The sequence below is a fragment of the Colletotrichum paranaense genome (assembly GCF_030867605.1).
Source record: "Colletotrichum paranaense strain IMI 384185 chromosome Unknown Scaffold_4.1, whole genome shotgun sequence".
Taxonomy (NCBI): domain Eukaryota; kingdom Fungi; phylum Ascomycota; class Sordariomycetes; order Glomerellales; family Glomerellaceae; genus Colletotrichum; species Colletotrichum paranaense.
The window spans coordinates 3,635,742-3,654,306 of record NW_026848962.1 but is presented as its reverse complement, the minus strand read 5'-3'; the positions used below and the strand labels follow the sequence as shown (position 1 = coordinate 3,654,306).

General features: G+C 53.6%; 5 protein-coding genes across 5 annotated transcripts; 2 read left to right on the top strand and 3 right to left on the bottom strand.

The window, feature by feature from the left end:
• Positions 1-819: 819 nt before the first annotated feature.
• Positions 820-2,002, bottom strand: CPAR01_06195 (di-trans,poly-cis-decaprenylcistransferase; the record flags this gene model as incomplete). Its single annotated transcript, XM_060490469.1, has 3 exons — positions 820-1,414; positions 1,465-1,724; positions 1,781-2,002. 3 exons carry the CDS (start codon positions 2,000-2,002, stop codon positions 820-822), a joined length of 1,077 nt encoding a protein of 358 aa, XP_060351935.1.
• An 875-nt stretch (positions 2,003-2,877) lies between these two features.
• Positions 2,878-3,735, top strand: CPAR01_06194 (UBA domain-containing protein Ucp14; the record flags this gene model as incomplete). Its single annotated transcript, XM_060490468.1, has 2 exons — positions 2,878-3,132; positions 3,187-3,735. 2 exons carry the CDS (start codon positions 2,878-2,880, stop codon positions 3,733-3,735), a joined length of 804 nt encoding a protein of 267 aa, XP_060351934.1.
• A 1,635-nt stretch (positions 3,736-5,370) lies between these two features.
• Positions 5,371-8,222, top strand: CPAR01_06193 (involucrin repeat protein; the record flags this gene model as incomplete). Its single annotated transcript, XM_060490467.1, has 3 exons — positions 5,371-5,409; positions 5,467-8,073; positions 8,130-8,222. The coding sequence occupies 3 exons, from the start codon at positions 5,371-5,373 to the stop codon at positions 8,220-8,222; spliced, it is 2,739 nt and encodes a 912-aa protein (XP_060351933.1).
• A 6,093-nt stretch (positions 8,223-14,315) lies between these two features.
• On the bottom strand, positions 14,316-14,624 carry CPAR01_06192 (uncharacterized protein; the record flags this gene model as incomplete). The annotated part of the gene is made up of 1 exon (XM_060490466.1): positions 14,316-14,624. One exon carries the CDS (start codon positions 14,622-14,624, stop codon positions 14,316-14,318), a length of 309 nt encoding a protein of 102 aa, XP_060351932.1.
• Positions 14,625-15,864: 1,240 nt separating this feature from the next.
• CPAR01_06191 (uncharacterized protein) lies at positions 15,865-16,116 on the bottom strand (the record flags this gene model as incomplete). Its single annotated transcript, XM_060490465.1, has 2 exons — positions 15,865-16,011; positions 16,042-16,116. The coding sequence occupies 2 exons, from the start codon at positions 16,114-16,116 to the stop codon at positions 15,865-15,867; spliced, it is 222 nt and encodes a 73-aa protein (XP_060351931.1).
• Positions 16,117-18,565: the final 2,449 nt, after the last annotated feature.

The window sequence follows — 18,565 nt, the reverse complement described above, 5'->3', positions numbered from 1 at the left end:
TATGCAAACCTAGACGGTGTAGAATGCTTGTGGTGAGAGGGGGTAGTGCGCGAGGAAAATGAAGAGCGAGGCCGCGGGATCTTCCATCATTCATCCGACGCACTTTTGGGGACCTATCTGCCGCGGGCGGAGGAGGACTGGCTGGTTGAGTGACCCCATCCGTCACTTAGCGAGTGATTTGGGCCTGAGGCCTGAGCGGAGCTCACCTGAACCTTTCCACCGCCCGCGGTTGGTCCCTTCCCAGTTTCCCATTGGCCCTGTGCCTGGCGCGCCGCGCATTTCAGCCACACTTACTTTGAGACCCAGCGGGAAAGGGAAAAAAAAACAGAATGGGAGTCCGCACATCGCGCCTCAGGTCACGTCCCGGGCACTGAGGCCAGTGTTGCGCGCAGCACCTCATTGAACACTGGCAATCCGCTATCAGCCACATCAACTGCGTCATTCCTGGGGTATCGCTATGTCGGCGCCACAACTTGATAAGTACAAGTCTGGAGTAGGTAACTATCACTCGATGCGCCCCTTTGTAACATTCCAATTATCATTCCGCCGTTACGTGAACTTTGCCGGAATTTGCAGCTGCACGGGTAACTTCCCTTCCTGCACAATAAGAAGGCGTCGTCTATGAAACATAAAGTTGATGGATATCAATATGGTTGACAAACACTCTCTCGTGGTATCAGGCCCGCCTTCCCTCCTTGCGGTCTCTCAATCATAAGCAAAAGACCTCGAAGCTGGTTCTTTCCAGCCAAACACAACTACAAATAACTAAGAAACGCCTCCCTATGGAAACCCTCGGCCGTTATGTTCAATGGGACAGATTCAGGCAAGCTTTCGTGCCTTGGCCATCGCCTGTTTCGGCCGCTCGTCTCTCTCAATCTGCTTCTGCCTCCACTGCCACTCCAGAAGCACAGGCAGAAAGTGCTGCAAATCGAAGTCGGGCCAAAGACACTTCAAGAAGAAGATGTGCGTATCTTGGTGACACTGCCAAAGCATGAAATCGCTGAGTCTCTCTACGCCACTAGTTCTCACAAAGATATCCAGCGGAGGGTTTCCAGCAGTGTACATGTGGTTGTTGAGAGTCTCAGCCGTAATGGTCTCTGGGTTCTTCAGGCGGTGCCCGCTTGCTGCGCCGCTGTGCCTCGGCGGTGAAGGCGAGTCGGGAGGAAGAGTAGTCGACGACGACGCACCATCATCGCCATCTGATCGTGAAGAGGGAGCCGGCGATGTGTCCCGGATGGTCGGAAGGGGCTCCCGGTGCTCCAGTTGCTTCGACATGATCTTTTGCGAAATACGAGCAGCCGGGAAGGGCGTGAACTTGGGCCCAGGGGGCATCATATACTCCTGTACCGTGGATCGCATGGCCGTTGTCATCTCTTCCCGCGAAGTATACGGAAAGCAGATGTTGAGCACATTTCTGACTCTGTCAGCCTGAGATATCTGGAGCGGTAGCTTCTGCCCACTTACTGCTTGTTGTACTTGGTCATGTCAACAGCCCGGTCGACCACCTCCAGAACATCCTTGCGAATCAGATCTCTCTGTCCAAGTACACGCACCGCCGCGCCGTATCGATCCAGGATATCGCCGTGTTTCGTCAGCTGCTCGAGCTTCACCTTGGCCAGCTGCATAAGCCCATCCACCTCGTATTGCGGGCGGTTGAAGTTTTCTATGCTAAAGGCGTAGACGGTTACGACTTTGACGCCGCACTTATAACAAATCTCGAGAACCTGTTGTGATGGAAGTCAGCAAGCGCAACACAAGATAGAGCCATGGGAACGCGCACTCTTGCTAGGGCTTCAAAACCGTGGTGGTGGCCTTCTATCGTCTCCATCTTCCTGCCGCGGGCATACCGCCTATTGCCATCCATCTCGAATGCGACATGTTGAGGAACCGGTCCTTGCTTCAAGGCCCCGATGAGGAGTTCGCGCAGTTGGTTTATTGCCCACTCGGCAGGCGGCGAACTAAATAGCCATCGAGTGATGTGGTTAATGAATATTTCCGACATGCTGTCTGATCGGGCTCTGGCGCGATGCTCAGCGTAAGGTAGGGAAGAAGGAAAGTTGTAAATGTGTTGAATTATGCGTTAGGAGGGATTCTCGTTAGGGAATAAATTGGGAAGAGAATGTAGGACGAATATCTTTCACAAGAATTACAAGAAATCAGTGGTGTCGCTATGTGAGGGTCGCGTCAGATCTGTTGGCAACTTGGTTAAGTGCCCGCCTAGAATCTTAAGCTTGGAGTAACGGCAGCGGCGGCGTGTGCCCAGAGCTCTGCGCCTCACAGAAACACGTCGTGACAGGGTTACGCAAGGGACGCAAGGATGGCACTGAATGGGAAGCTGCCCAGTAATTCGTTGAGCGAATAGCAATCCGGGGATCTGGTGGGTGGGCAAGCCACACTCAGCCCTCCAGCCTCGTCATTGCATGGGAAAGTTTGAACCTGTGGGTCTCGCTCTCTGGGGGTCCACCTCTTTCGTGGCGTCGTCGCAACGCCTGAGGCTGGGGCCATTCCCCTACTGCACGGCTTTAACCAAGGACACACTTGAGGAGGGACAGCACAAGCTGTGCATCAAGCTCCAAGTGGGTTCGGCGACAGCCAAAGAAACCACCTGGCATCAACCATCCTTTGGTCGCCCTTCGCTCTCCGGCACCGCCCGTCGATTCCGACAACACCACGAATTTGCGCAATACTATCAGAACACGATTGAGTCAGGCTCCGTGGCAGCTGGCAAAGAACCCCTCGCAGCAAGGGCGCATTCAAATCGAGCCAGAGCAGGTGCCTCAATCCAAGGGCAAGGGATCGTCCTCATCGCCCCTCCACCAGTTGAGTGTTGCTGAGAAAGCAACCCGGCCTACGATGCAATAGACGTCCAACCACAACATGTCCTTCACAAATGCGCCAGTGACGCGCACCCTCGTTCTTGGCCTTGTGACGAGCTCCATTGCTGCCAGCTTGCTTGACGTCAAGCATTACTTCTACATTGTTGTAGACACCCATTTATGGCGCTATCATCAGTTCTGGCGCCTGCTGGCGTACCAGCTATGCTGCACCAACTCGAGCGAGGTCCTCTTCGCATCAATGACTCTCTACCACTTGAGGGTCGTTGAACAAATATGGGGATCAAGGAAATACGCTGTGAGTGGCTGCAAGGCCTGAGTAGTGGACGGAGTGATGCTGACAGCGCTTTAGTCATTTGTAGCTGTATCAGCTCTCTTCACTGCAGTGATACCTCCTGTTCTACTGTCCATCATACCACGGACATTGACCGCGGGTCTATTCAACTATATGCCAGCCGGCCCTACCCCGATCATCTTCGCTATCCTCGCGCAATATCATGCTGCGATCCCCAATATCTACCGATATCGCGTCGCGGCTTCCGCAGCTCCGCCCACAGACGACCAATTTGTCGGATTGACTTTCTCTGACAAGACGTACCGCTACGCTCTCGCTCTACAGTTGGCACTCTTCCAGTGGCCGGGTTCACTGCTGGGAGCTGCGGTCGGTTGGATTGTGGGACACTCGTGGAGGAACGACTTGCTACCAGTTCCATTGACAAAATGGCGCCTTCCCGGGTGGATGGTCGGAGTCAAGACACCGAGAAGAAGGACAGAATTCGAGGGTCTTCGAAGGCGGTTGGAGGGTGAGGGTTCATCTGCAACCACCTCGGGCGCGCAGGGCCAGGTGGATGGAGACGCAGGACGGAGGAGACCGGCCGGCCAAGATAGGCGGCAAGACTAAGTTAAATAGCCCTAAATAGACACAAAATACCACTTACACTGACGTGAGCTCGCTGCTGAAGCACTGGATGATACCAGGTCTGCGAGAACACTTATTCGGGAGTAGTTTGTTCTGCGTTTCCGAGATTTCACAAAGACTCTCTATCAAGTACCAAGGACCTGCCTTCAACCGTCGTGAGGACATTATGCATTATCTCTCAAGCTATGGCAAATGCAGCAAGACTCCAGTCTGGTCCTGCAAATGGTTGGGAGTATGAGCTGGTGAGGCTCAATCTATCGAATAACCCAGAGGGTCTTGCTCATATAATGTTAATAAACCGATGAACCATTCACAATTCATGGTGGACCTGGGAAGACGGATGGCCATTCTTGGGATGATCAATAATGAGGTGCCCGAAAGAGGTTCGGGCGTTTCTCAAAACGGTTTAGTACGGTGCAATCCTGGCTCCAGATCCTGGCCGTCAAGAAACCCGAAATTACGGTGTAATTCAATCCCAGATTGCACCAGTCTTATGCTGATGCGACGGTTCGGCAACCATCCGCTTAATACAGAATAACGAGAGGTGTTACCGACGCAAATTGGGTACAAAAAAAAAAGCAAACAACAGCAAGCTTCCACAGCCTCCATAGGTGAAGAAGCAAATGTGACGAACTTTCTATTCCTCACGGAACACGCAGATGGATGAGGCGGATGCAGCAGTCAGAGATCCTAAAACTAAAAATACGGTCCGCTGACTCTCACTAGCGCGAAGTAGTGCAGTACATACGTACCATTGACCAACGGGCCCATCTGCCAATAGCGTAAATGGAAGGTAGCCGCAGCGACTCAGGGAAAACGGGTAAGGGACGAACCCAGATAAGCTTAGCGCAAGAGCCCCCCCGAAGTGGGAGCTGCGAAGCATCGCCAATTATGAACCATCTGCCAGGGGGCGGGGGGCGCTTTTGCTGCCGTAGTGTCAAATGTGTCTGCCAGACTGCCACCCGCTGCGACAGGTCACCCAACTCAATTTTTGGGACGGCAAACTCAACTGCACCAGCACCTGCACCTGCACACACTGCACCTCGTAGTCGCTCTTGCACAAGCCGATCCACCTCTCGTTCTGCGAGAAAAGGATGTCTATGCCTCGTCGGGGGAAACACTCTCTTTAACCTCGCAACTTTTCCCCCTCGATTACCTTTTGCGAAACGGCTGGTGTTGAATCCGTCTCCGACGACGTCCCCCGTCTCCACGGCGATAGCGACCTCGATACTGTAACAGTGAACAACCCCCTTGCCTCCCTCCAAGGGGTTTCGGCACAAATCCCACGCGCCAGCCACCAGCCACTCTTTGTTCATCCACGCATCGCTGTACCATACCATTGTTCCAACGTCCCCGTCCGACGTGTGTACGAACATACACTTTACCTTAGCCTCCTCGTATCCCTCCGACGAACATGCTTTCCACGGCCGCAACGACATCATAAGCTATCTACGACTCTACGATTCCGCTGTAATATAATGATTTGACGCGACCCGTCCTTTGCTACACATCTGACCCCATATCATGAACGGGTACTCCCCGGGGAGGCCCTCGCCGCCCCGGGCTGCTGGCCCTGGCGGAAGGTCAATAGGTGGAGATGGCCTCAGGAGAGACATTATGAACAACTTTGGAGGGGCGCCTCTGCGCGTGAATCCGGTCAGTCCTCATCACTGGTCTAGCTCGCTTAGTCCAGACGCATCTAACACCGCGCAGACGAATGCCAAACTTCCGCCGAGCTCTGCACTGGTTGATCTCAAGGACCCGATTCAAGTCCACCTATTGACGGAGACGGCGTTGACGGACAGCAAGCAATACCGAATATTGTCGCAGGAGGAAGTGGACGGGCTCAAGAAACAGATTCAATCCTTGAGCTTACGGGTGGAACAAACACGCACGAACCTCGCTATCCAGACCAAGTATCGAGATGCCGCTGTATCCATGGCCAAGCTGTACTCGCAGCCCGAGGCGGGCAAGAGGAGGAGTCTGATGGGCAGTAACCGGAACAGCACGGGGGAGTCTTTGCGTGAGGCCGAGGCGGAACGACAGGCCAGCGAGAAACGAGTCGACGACCTGTCGAACGAACTGCGGAGCCTCGAACAGCGCCTGGTTGAATCGCAGAGGGGTCTCCTGGAGCACACCGCCGGCATCCTCCAGCTAACGCATAAGGCATCGAAAAAGCCTGTGAATCAAATCCCCGCCCAGTTGATGAACGGAATACCTGGAAGCCCGGAGAGCTTGTACACCTACTCAAACGGCCGCAATAGTTTAGAGGTCGGGGACGACTCCTTCGACGAAGATGGACTTTTCCAAGATCTGAGCAACATAAGTCCGCCTCGCGGGAAACCCAGAGTTGCTCCGCTCGATATTCCCTCAAAGGCGCCGAGTCGTGAGCAGGATACCCAGCTACGGGAGGAGGCTGATAAGCTGAGGGAAGAGAACGCAAAACTACGCGCGCAAGCCGACGCGTTGAACAGCCTGCGGGAAGAGAATAGCCAGCTTCAGGCACAAACTGATGCCTTAAGCGGCGAGATTGATTCTCTCAAAAAGGAGAACGCGCAACGCCTACAGTCCGTTTCTGATGCGGAACGGAAGCTAACGACATACAACCAAACTTTACGAGACGTAATTATAAATTTTAATCCGGCCAAGAACGGAGGCTTCCGCGAACCTCCCTCACTAGTAGCGGAAGGGCCAGCCGATCCTGGCGCTACACTGGGAAGCCAATTCGAGTACCTGGAGGCAGGTCTGTCGACTGTACGCCAGGAACAAGAGCTTCAAGGACAGTCGACTAGTACTCTGCAGGACGCGGAGGCTGCTGCTGCTCAGGCATCTATCGCCCTCACGCAGGCAGAAGGCCGTCTCGAGGATGTAAACCAGAAAATGCGGGATCTTCTTGTCGGAGTTGACCCAAGCTACCCCGAAGTTCCGGACTCTGGCATCGACGCGCAGTTCGAGTGGCTCCAGAACGCTCTAACTGTTGTGGAAGAGGAGATGAAGAAGAATGCCAGCAAGTCGGCTGTCAAGAAGCAAGACGACGAGCAGGCTGAGGTCGTACTGATGGGCCTGTGGGAGATCATCCAGACTGGTTTCGCAAGCATCCAGCAGCAGAAAGCAGACCGCCGCCGTACACGTATGGAGCAGGGCAGATCTGACAACGATGATGACATGTCTGGAGACGAAGCTGTCGATACATCAGAGCCTTACTCATTGTCGGCATTCTCTACAAAGGTCCAGTGGCTCTACAGCCAAGCCACGAGTCTCAAGGAGCAGAAGTCCGTTCTCAAGCGCCAGATCAAGCAGCAGCGAGAGTTGAACAACAAGTCCGACTCGCAAAAGGATGAGGAGCTGAAGACCAAGCAAGACCAAGTCGACCAGCTTCGATCAGCCCAGATGCGAGCTGAGGAAGAGAAGGCACTCGAGCTTACGCTCAAGCAGGACCAGTTGGACCAGCTTAGGTCACTGCTCGAACGGTCCGAGGAAGAGGTTGCTGAGGCTCAGGAGAAGCTCGCCAAGGCGCAAAAGGAGGCAGAGGTCGCCACCACTACGCGCATGGCCAATGAGTCCAGCAGTGCCAAATCCCAAGATGAGATCAGGGAGCGTGATGCCAAGATCGCATCTCTGGAGGCAAGCAGCAAGGAGGCCCAGACGACACTTGCCAGTCTCAATACGAACGTTCAGGACATGAACAGCAAGCTGAGCAAGGCCAATGAAGAAGTGGCGCTCTTGACGACGAGGCTGGCTGGAGCTGAGAAAGCCGCAGTCGAAAAGCAGCAAGAGGCTGCAGCCAAGGATAAGGAGGTCAAGGAGAAGGAGGAAGAGATTGAACGTTTCAATATGATGATTGTCGAGCTCAAGACGGAGCTGACGATTGCACAAGCCGAGCTCGATGGTGCCTACGGCTCTCGTAAGGAGAGGGCCAACCAGGCTGCGGCTGTCAAGAGCACCGTCGAGGTGACCCAGCTCAAGGCAGAGGTCGACAGGCTTAAGGAGGAGCTCGCTTCGACACTCAAGGAGCTGGAGAACATCACGGCCGAGACGATTAATGCCGAAAGGGAGAAGTTTGAGGTCGAGACTAAGCTTGATGACGCGCTTGCAGTCAAGTCGAGCCTCGAGGGCGAGATCAGCTCATTGAAGGACCAGCTTGACGCCGAGGTCAACAACTCGAGGTCCAAGATGTCGAAGCTGCAGGAGGAGCTTGACGACACGCGTCTTAAGGTGACCCCAGGCACTGGCGCTCGTGGTGCTGGCGCATCGATGCTCAGCGAACAGTTCCGTACTACGATGAGAGAGGAGAGGAAAAAATTCCAAGAGGACATGAGGGTATGTTATCCAGCCTTTGCCGATCTGATTACAATTTATACTAACTATGTAACCAGGAGGAGCAAGCTAAGAGGAGAAGACTCGAGGAAGAGCTGCAAAAGATACGGAAGACACAGGGCCCTGGACGGAGCCCCTTGAGCCCGCGATGAAGACTGCCACAACGAACCCCTTGTTCCAACAAGAACAACCAACAATAATATGAGTTATCGCACATCTATCTATTCTCCACGGCGTACCGCATCTCAACTTATCACACCCTCGTCCGTTGCAATTATGTACCACTAGCACGAATCCGCGTCGCCTCGTCTTTGTTTTCTACCTTTTTTTTTTTTTTTTGCATAGCGGGATCATAGACAAGAGACAGAAAAGGGGGAAGTGGAAACATGTTATTCTCCTTTGGGGGTTGGAAACTAGTACCTATTGTTATTTGCTATTCCGGAAGGTACCTCTGGATGGTCTGTTGTCCGACGTTGCTGTGAAAAGGCCTTGTTCTTGTATAACCAAGGTTTGCTGTTTTTCTGGATACCAAGGAAGAAAGGGGGGAGAGCAGGCGTAGTGTGAAGAATGATAGTGAGGAGAAAAATACCAAGTTACAAAGTTGTGGAATATCATCGTATCATCCTGTCATATCCTCTGCCTCGCAACTGTCGCTTGATAGCCTCACTGGTACAGTCGGCGTAGATCGTGAACAGCAGTAGGTTGTCATGACAAAGTATCAGGATCACGCAAGCGAGTATGCTGTCAAGTGATAGTATCGGGACTAACACATGGTGGGAAATTGCATGTAAGGCAATTGCCACTCGGTCAAGCTATCAGCTCAGATCAACATGCTAGCCGTCTCCTCCTCTACTCGATCCTCAACACGTCTTTTGGCTACTTCAAACCTCAAGTGTCCGATGGTTCGCAGCCATGTTTGCATCAAAGCAACCTCGTCGTGTCGACACATCACCAGAAGGCCACAATCATCTCGGCCGAGGATCAATTCGAGCCCCCCCCCCCCTCCTCACATTTCCAACTCGTCAAACGGACCAAGACTTGGAGAAATCCTCTCTTGCCGTGAAAAGCCTCATAACGTAGCCCATGGGATGGTTGTCTTTCTGACGGATTGCTCCACCTCCCACTTCGAATCACAGCGCGCATCCACGAGGCCGATTCATATCCGTCAAGCCCATCGCTCTCATGACAACATCCCCCAGAACCTCCCGAGAAAACCATAGGACATTGGATATTCCGCTGTCGTAAACAAAAGAGAGTGATGCTGCACCTCCCAAATGGTTCCGGTCAAAGGGTAACATCGACAATCCCTCCCTTTGATGAAAGGGCCCCCATCTCGGGTCTATGTATAATGAGCCAGCCCTGCCAGGTGACATTGGGCGTGGAGATGGGCGGTCACCCTCGTAGATGACCGAAAAGCGTATCCGTCAGCTTCACTGAAAAGGCACCTTGCTCATTTCACGGCTCTTTTCGAACAAAAAAAAAAAGTCTGGGCCTCAACCATGATCCCGACCGCGGCTCAACGTTGGAACGCAGAGGTGCGGTTGTCACCGCAAAAAGCCGGAACGTCACGCTGGGTGGACGTTGTTGTCTCGAACAGGGTCGAGAGGCCGAGATCGACACTTTGCTGATCTCTACCATTTCTTTGACATATTGAATGGATCACAGGACTTTTCGAACCCTCCCACTCCTACAGTCCTACCTAAGTTCCCCTGGCACGGTCCTTTAACAGGTATGCAGTACGACCTCGTAGAATTGGCACATATGAATAGCGAACTTGGGTTGAGTTTCGCGAGTGACGAACCACCGCCCCCCACGATCTCATTTCTTCTCCCCCCCAAACAATGGTGCAAGCAAGCAAGCATTACCGAAACGGAACGAGAAAAGAGCGTGACCTAGAGCAGATCCTGCAAGATTCTTCAAGGGATCTGCGCGGTCTTCGACCGACTACAAGGCCATAAAGGCTCTAGGTCGCCTTTTGGTCGTTCCATTTTTGTGAACGACCTAGACAGAAAAGACAGAAAAAGAAAAAAAAAATCAAAGATCGGCCCATGGCCGACTTAGTTGGACTCAGTTGGTGAGAGCCAAGAGACTTGGTCAGCTCGACAGGCAAAGAAGTTGTCTGGCATAGCTCGGAGCCCAACCCATGCATCCTTTGTCTCTTTGACTGCACAAGCCGAATCAGGCACTGACAGTGCCCTCGCCCTCCCAAATGATTTTTTACAGGTGCGTTTCCACGCCGCTTTGGCATCGAAATTTGGTGGGGAGGCAATGGTGTCGCCGATCTTCATTGTCCAGTTACCTTGCGGAGCTGTAAAGTGGCGGGGGGGCCACTGGCCTAAACCGGACGATTGGCAATCTTTGATTGGAGATGCCGCTTAAATAGTGTAATCCAGGGTGGCCACGAGCAGCAAAGGCAAGTGGCTGACAGCGCTGACTTGGTGGAAGACTGTTCCTCTGTTAGGCCTTTCCTTTAGGGGGAAAAGATGTAGTCGTGATGCGTGGTGGCAACTCTGCGTGGCCGCTTGACATTTGCTCCACGTCGAGAAGCGGTAAGTGCAAATCTTGCTGCCAAATTGGAGCGGTGATCATGGCAGGCGAGGTTGCTATGCAGTCTGGCTGTATTATGGGAACAATATCCATAATGACAGGAACAACAAGTTCATACATCACCTCACGTGTCCGTAGGAGACGTGGGTTTGGCGGTGCGGCTAGAGCGCAAGGACTTCATCGCCCTGGGCTTACCCGCATCGCAGGAGGAAACACCTTCTTTTTAGGTCAGACCTGTGGTTCCAGACTCACGAGTTACAAGACCCTGTTGAAACCAACTATCAGCAAGCGAGAGAGACTGCTGAAGAATTGTGGTCATGGCAGAGTCTTTGGGGTCCGTAATCTCGTGTGCGTGGTGGATTCAGCGAAACGAGTCGCAGCAGGCCAAGGCGAATCCACCGAACCGTTGTATCGCTTTAAGCAACGCATTGGTGGCTGGCACACGTAGTGTATTCGTAGGGCTTCGATGGAAGAAGCTGAAGCTGAAGCGAATGCTACTCAATAACAAAATATGGAGACGGGCAACCCATCCACTTTGAACCCACAGAGGCGGAGTCACCGATGCTGGCTCGAGAACGGCGTATGGAAGTCTGAGATGCTTCTTCGTCAGGGGGTTGAGCCTTCTAGAAGCCACGGAAAAGACGGGTAAAAGAGGAGGGACCACCATTCGGCCCAGATCCCGCTGTGATGTGATTTGAAACGGTTGATGCTGGAAGGTTAGTGCTCTGAGAGAGTGGGTGAAGCAGGGCAGGGCCGTCGATGAGGAGAGACGAGACATCGACTGGGCACGGAAGACAGGCGCGCTTCGGGAAAGGCCAGGGGCACGGTCCGGACGTTGACCAGCAGAGGCCCTTCTCTTCGGCCCAGGATGCGACAAGAGGCATGGCGACAGAGTCAGCGACGTGTACGAGCTTTGTGTAGTGTGGGTGTGCCTGTGTGCGTCTGACTTGTCACGGCTGGCTCATTGTAGAGGGCTCAAACAAGCCTGGGTTGTCGAAGCAGTGCGTCTTCTGGGCGCGCACGATTCCTAAACGTGGTCCAACGACAGATCAAGGACGATCAATCCGAAGGTTTTGGGACGGTGTGGTCAAGGTGAGTTGTCATCAATCAGCGTTTGCCACAGCTTTGCTGCGTTGCTAGCCTCGCCGTTGACTCCCGAAATTCCAATCTGGGCCGGGATCGGAACGGGGACCAATAAAGCGGACTAGGTGGGTGATTTAGTTTGCGTTGCTTTGCGTTGCGTTGCGTTTCCTTGCGTTGCGAGCGGAAACAATGTGTGGAAATCCCATTCAGAGGCCAAGCTGCAAGCTGCAAGCTGCAAAAGCTAGCGGGTTGCAGCATGACCGTGATATCGCCGCTGCATCGTCACGCCCACCAAAGGATTGGACACGGGAGTCAAACTGTGTGTCGGTCGTCTGAAAGCGCTATAGTGTAATACAATGTGAATGTGTCCACAAGGCAGAGGAGAACGCTGTGGTCGGGGCATGCCTGGTGCTCTCTGGAAGCGGGCCGAGTCATGGGCGTATCATCCTTTATATTGTCAACAAGGCGGCGTCCAGACGATAGCCCGTGGCGGGAGTTGGTCGAAAACCTTGCTAATGAGAGGGCTACGGAGCAGGACTGCCGCGTTGTGTGGCATCATGGTCAAAGGGCTGCATGATTTGTCGCACAAGACGCACAACAAGCTCGCAACTGGGTTGCATGAGATGTTGCGAGGATGTAATGCCAATCGTACTCTTGTAGGCAGGTCGAAACGAGCCAGCAGCAAAAGGCTACGCCACAGCGTATGAGAATGCAAGCAAACGGCGACTTTGAACTACCCAACCATCTCGAGCGGCGGCTGTATCGAGAGTTTCCAATGATAGAAAAGCCTTGGGCATCTCAGATGCATCAACGAATAAGCCCCGGTGTGATGTGCTGATGGCGTAGTTGGGACCGATGGGATCTGCCAAGGAGTCTGGTTGGCGCCTCGGGCACCTTTCTAGGTGAAAGTGGTGAGGGTGTGTATTAATGGCACTCTCAAGCTTTGGGCCGGGGTTGGCACAATGTGGCCAGGCCTGCTGAAACCTAGAGTCTTCTTTTCCATTCTCGGTGTATGGCGGCAAACGGCAGACAGGTGAAGGGAAGACATGTTGGTAGCCGCTGGACTGTGTCTTCCTAGTCTTAACTGTGGGCATTACGGTCGCTAGATATTGTGTTTGATTGAAGGTCTAAGACCATTGAGGTACGGATAGTGAGGACGATCCTGCAGGCCGGTGCTCACGCAAATTACTCCGCGGACGCATTCTGCGATGATGGAAGTAACGTTGGGACTGGTCGCAGCAATGCAGCTCAAACTTGGACGCCGATGGTCGAATTCTGACCATACACTGCAAAGCCGGACCACTGAAACCAGAGGGTGGCCACGGATCGAGTGGTGTGAGCTGTGCAGCCTCATTCTCAGCAGAAGTCGTGCGAGAATGACCCTCGCCTACGGGCAGCCGCGGTTCCCGGTCTGTAGACCCCTGGAGGGCTCCATCAACCACATGGCAAGACGAGGCAGAGGGGATGGAGGGTTCGCCATGGCCGAGGCGTCGAGGTTGACGCGTAGCTCCGCACGCACACGGCCATTGTTGAAAAAGGAGATTGTCGAGTGTCGACGTCAGAAGTTGATTGACTCGTACCTGGTGGAGGATGGGCGTTGGTGGCTCAGGCAAGACTCAAGAGTCAGCCAGCGGCAATTTTAGATGCAGAGCTGATTCTGAACCGGGTATTCGTACCCTAAGGTGGACGGCTGTAGGAAGATGAGATGATCTCAGCTCATCGACGCCCCGGCCATCCATCTATCCATCCATCTGCATGCATGGAACATGAACTTGGAAGTCAAAGTCTTTGTGGTCTGCGGAGGTGAAGTCGGTACGGGCACTCGACTGTCGTCATTGTCAACTGCCAACCTGCGACTTTCAGATTCTCTGCCGGCCGCCGTTCGTCCTGTTCTCCCCCGGAACTTGGAAGACTCTTTGCGAGAGCCGAGAAGCCAGGGCCACCTTGAGGTCGGAGAGCGGGCGACAAAGAGGACCAGGGGCGGGCGAGCACCATTGATCACGCATGGAGCAATGCCGTCGCGGACATGAAGCGTGCAGGTCTGAGTATCGGGCAGTGGCCGGCGTCTCGAGACTCTGAAATTATCCAAACTATCGCATCCCGTGCGCCGTTGGCGTTTGGACCAAAGTGACGGGCGCCCCGGGGACTGAAAGGGACGGTTGCACATATTCCCGGGGCACCGTCTAGACCAAAGCCCTAGCAGCATCAGACGACGGCGGACAATGAGGCGTTCGCCTTGCCGTCGGCCACTTTCCCAGTGGCTCCGATATCTCGGCCGCTTGCACCCAAGGACGGGTTAATTAGCATCCACACCCCGCGGGTCAGGCGCCTCGATGCAGATCCAAGACCGGTTGGTGGACGATTCATATCCATAGTCTTGGGCGTTGGCAACAAGGAGAATAGAAAAAAAGGGGGGCGAGAGGGTCGCATAAGGCTACCGGTCCGTATTTATGTTTCCAATATCGTGAGAGGCGAGAAAGACTCGAGAGAGATCAATCAAGAGAAGCATGAAAGTGCAACGGCTGGTTGGCATAGAGTCCTCCGTACTCCGCAAGCCATCGAGTGTGTGTCTGCTTCGACTGCAGTGGCTGCTTATCACTAGACTCATCGTAACGTCAAGTTAACGATGAGTCGAGGGAACCTGCGGGTATCGTAACCGGTTTAGATATCGCATGCATCTGCAGCGGCACTGTTGGCTGGATGCAGTAGGACGTTGTTCGTTTGAGCAGTATGAATAATATGATCAAATCTGTGCGAGCCTCGTATACGTGGGGATCGGAGGGCATCTCCAGTCGGGTCAAAGTTGTGTAGGTATTCGTAACCACATGCATGTAGGAGCAGACGACGACGACGGCTCCGAAGCGAGGAGACGAATTGATTGCGAAGGCGATCAGCAGGACGGCTTTGTTGGTGGCTGGTTGCATCTGAAGTGGACGAGGCCGGTGGATCGTGGATCGCAACTAGATGGATCCAATCTTACTGCCAGCGGGAAGGGAACAACGGCCACTCGCTGCTAGGTTGCCTCTTGCCTTCCGCGAGGCGAATCCTGCCTCGTGGTTCTAGGAGCATGCGGCTTGGGATTGATGGGGTTGATGATGAAGTGTATGCTTCGTACTCTGCACTCTGCGGTTGTACCGTGTGTCCTTGTCACGGAGTCAGGGGGTTTCCGGGAAGGGTCGGTTTACGGTCCGGCGTCCTGCTCTAGCCTAGCTTGCCTACCTTATTAGCTGTGAACTTGTGAAGAACAGCTGAAAGGAACATTGTATGGACGGTGAGATGACCATTCAGGCTAGCTCCGAGGTTTAGAACTAAAGGGCCGGGTTGATGATGGCAAGTGGAGGCGGAACAGAGTTTGAAGATTCCGTGATGTCGAATTTCTTTGTTGCGCAAGCAGAAATTGATATTCGTACTCCGTAGTGCCGTACACAGGAGACATAGTGTACGTAGGTAGTGCAGAATAGAGACAGTATCTGGGACGGATGAGTGGAACAGGAGCCGTAGGTAGACGGAGCGCATTCCGTATCCGTCGAGCGCCGTTGCAGCCACACAACCGCCTGGCGTAGGTAAATTTCTTCGCAAGGCAGGAACGGCAAGTAGCCGTACCCTGGAGTTACAAGTCACCTGCACTCTCAGGTACCGTTACCTTCCTGCTTAGTGCTCTCCCGCCATCTTCCACAACCAGACTGCGTCCCAGGTAGGTGGCTTGTGCCCCTAGCTGATGAGGTAAAGCAAGACGGAAGAGCTACCTATCTTACTGTGTAGGCACACCGTAAAGCCAGCCGAGGTACGTATTGTGTTCCAAGGCGACAGTCATCGTCACCAATGACCGGGGGGGGGGGGCCGAAGTTTGGAGTCTAAACCACGCCTTGTCTGAGATGGGCACCTCGAGGCCCTTGGGTAGGAGTTTATGGCTCAAGCCAATATCCCATAGTGGTGTTCCGGCTCCGAAATCAAAGTCCAGATATGGAGGCCGGCCACAGGGTCCGTAGCGAGGCACGCTGGGCTGGTAAAGGGACGGTCCATAGATGAGTGAGTCCTGTAGCGGCTCTCATCAGAGACTTGGTTTGACGCAGATGTGATGCAGGGACGAGAAGAGAGGAATGGAGAGGTTCGAGTGAGTCTAGACCTGCCGGTCTCGATTGGAGGGCTCAAACAATAGGGCAACTAATACGGATGAGCGCTCCGCACGCGAGTCTGAGATGCTGGTTCATGGGCCTGCGGCCTGTTCCCGCTCCCAGGAACAAGGCTGGTGAGCTTCGAGTCGTGAGTCGTGATTGTCTTGAGATGGCACCGGCCTTGCCTGGTCAAGCCCTGTGGATGAAATGTGCAATGGCAATGCACTTTTGTATTATTCAGCCATTGAATATTAATCTTCACTCCAACAGGTACGCAATACCTTGTACCGTGCGGAGCCATGGTCTCTCCTCCCACCAAGTCTACTGCAGCATATGGCCCGTGGAGAAGGGAGGAACTGCAGCATGGGAGGCATTGATTTGTTTCTAGCAGGTGGTTTTTGTCTCCCTGATTAATCCCCGACCCAATTAATTCAAAATAGCGACTGCAAAGCCCCAGCAGCGCGATGCAACGCTTCGGCCGAGCATGCAGGATTTCGTAATTGTCGTCATTACTATGGGTTCCTGATGAGGATCTGTTGGTCAGCCTGTCATGCTGCGCGGACAATAATTATTAAGTAGTCTTTTGTCGTATTAATCTGAAGGTGGCGGCTTGCTTTATGTTCAGAGCGTCCGAGGCGACCGTGATATAGAAATTGTCAAATTGTCATCTCGGATTCGTTCGACCCGCCTCACGCTAGCGATGGCCTAATTCACTATCCCCTTGATTGCACGTTGTCAGCCGCCTCTTCCACATGTTGGAGTCTGGCATGAGTGAAATATGTCATGAGTATTTCGAGTCTCGAGTCTCGAGTGTCTCGGGTTGTGTTAGCTCAACAATTCGCCAACTGCGTACCTATCACTTGGATGATTGTAAGTGTGCCCTGAGCTCACCTCACCTCACCTTCCCTTTTCTCTCTTACACACAGTCTCGAGTCTCTTGGTCTCACTCTCACCTCGAACCCACCTGGGAGATTCAGGCAGGGTATCAGGTGTGCGTAGCGAGGACAGCAAGGCCGGTAATAAGCTGACCCTGGCAGATCCCACAAGGCTCCTCCTTTCGTGTCGTCTGCGAGGCTGCTCCTCTTTCCCAGAATCCCAGGTACGAGGGTTGGGAACCTGGGATGGACATGGCTCTCTTGAGAAATCCAATCCAAGACTCCTGGGACCTGGAACTTGCAAGGGATCCCCCCTGCCGCCCGCTCTCAATCCCCTTCCTTCCTCCTTCCCCTTGCAAGCCAATGAAGTACCTCGGTACCCTCCAGAGGTACCGGAGTACCTCCAGTATCGGCGTCTCTCTGCACCTTCCACAACTGCCACGCACACCCAGCAAACGGTACCTCATCCCCAGTAAGGTACGTCGATACGGGATAGTGGGATCAAAGTGGCTATTACCGACGGCGCGGATTGCTGGGTTGTCTCAACTAGCCCTTGCCGTTCCCATTTGCCCTGGCACTGGGCTCTCTTTCTTTTTTTATTCCTACGTCTCCGTATTATTCTTTTTTTCCAGAATCTTTTCCCTCTCTGGCATTTTTTCACAATTATTCCTCCGATGGTTTCTTCTGCCCCTCAGTACTCCCTACTCAGTACTCCCGTACTTTCCTCCCCTGGACCCTACCCTCGTGCCTCCCCTGCCCCTAGTTGGAGTACCTAGGGACCCCACGCCTAGCGCACCACTGATGATCTTCTTCTATTTGCTTTTTCCGCTGGTTCCCTCTTCCTCTTGCACTAGACTTGATCTTGGTCTTGGTCTTGGTCTTGGAGTCGTGATCCTCGGATTCTCATAGTCATATCCTCGAGTCCGACACGTTCCCCCAGGACGCCAAGAACTATATCACCACCGCTTGGACACATATTTCGAATGGATGGATGGATGACGGATCCTTAGCAGAAAGGGGCGCTTTGCTCATGTGTGATGCTGACGGTCCTCCAGCTTCTATAGTTCATACTACCGTACCGTCCTTGCAAGGTCGTGCGATCCATTCGGAATTTCAGTCTTGGACTCCTGGCAGATCATGCAAGTCTGCGAGCGAACGGACGCACAATCCTGAGTGTTTTGACCCCCCACCCCCAACCGGCCGGCTTTTTACCTTCATCTCTTGCACTTATTCGCAACACCTTGACGGTGTACCGCGACCTCCACGGCCATGAGGTAGAATGGAGAGGCACACGAGCAGTCCGGCGTACACCATGACCTCGTGTGGGTGCAGATTCTCGCCTGCTGCAGCAGTTTGAGCCTGTTCTTTCGTCCACACTGCAGCTACCGGAATTGGAACAATGTGCCGCTGGTCGATCAATACGAAGGTCATTGACTCGCCGCCGCCGCGCGCCGCCGCCTCTTACGGATACGCTGCCTTTGACAGCAAAAATTGTGCCGCACACACCTAACGACTCATTCACCATACCTTTCTTTGCTGCTTCGTCTCGCAGCGCGCTCATTTGTCTCGCCAGTTGAGTCAAAAGTTCTGGCCCGAAGTTGTCTCTTGAAATGATGCCGCGGCCCCTCTCTCCTTTGCCGTCTTATGGCGGAGCGCCCGCGAAGACCATGCGTCCAAGTTCTTTCAAGTCTCCTCGCGACTAGTCGCCTGCTGGCCGCTTATCTGGAGTATTCGTTCGAATTACTGGATACGCCGTCTTCTCGGACAGGAGTCTGGTGTTTGGGGACATCGTGGGCGTTCCTACAACGCTTAATCGGCCTGGCCCGTCCAGCGCCACCTCTTGTTCCCCTTTTTTCATTCGAAACTGCTATTCTG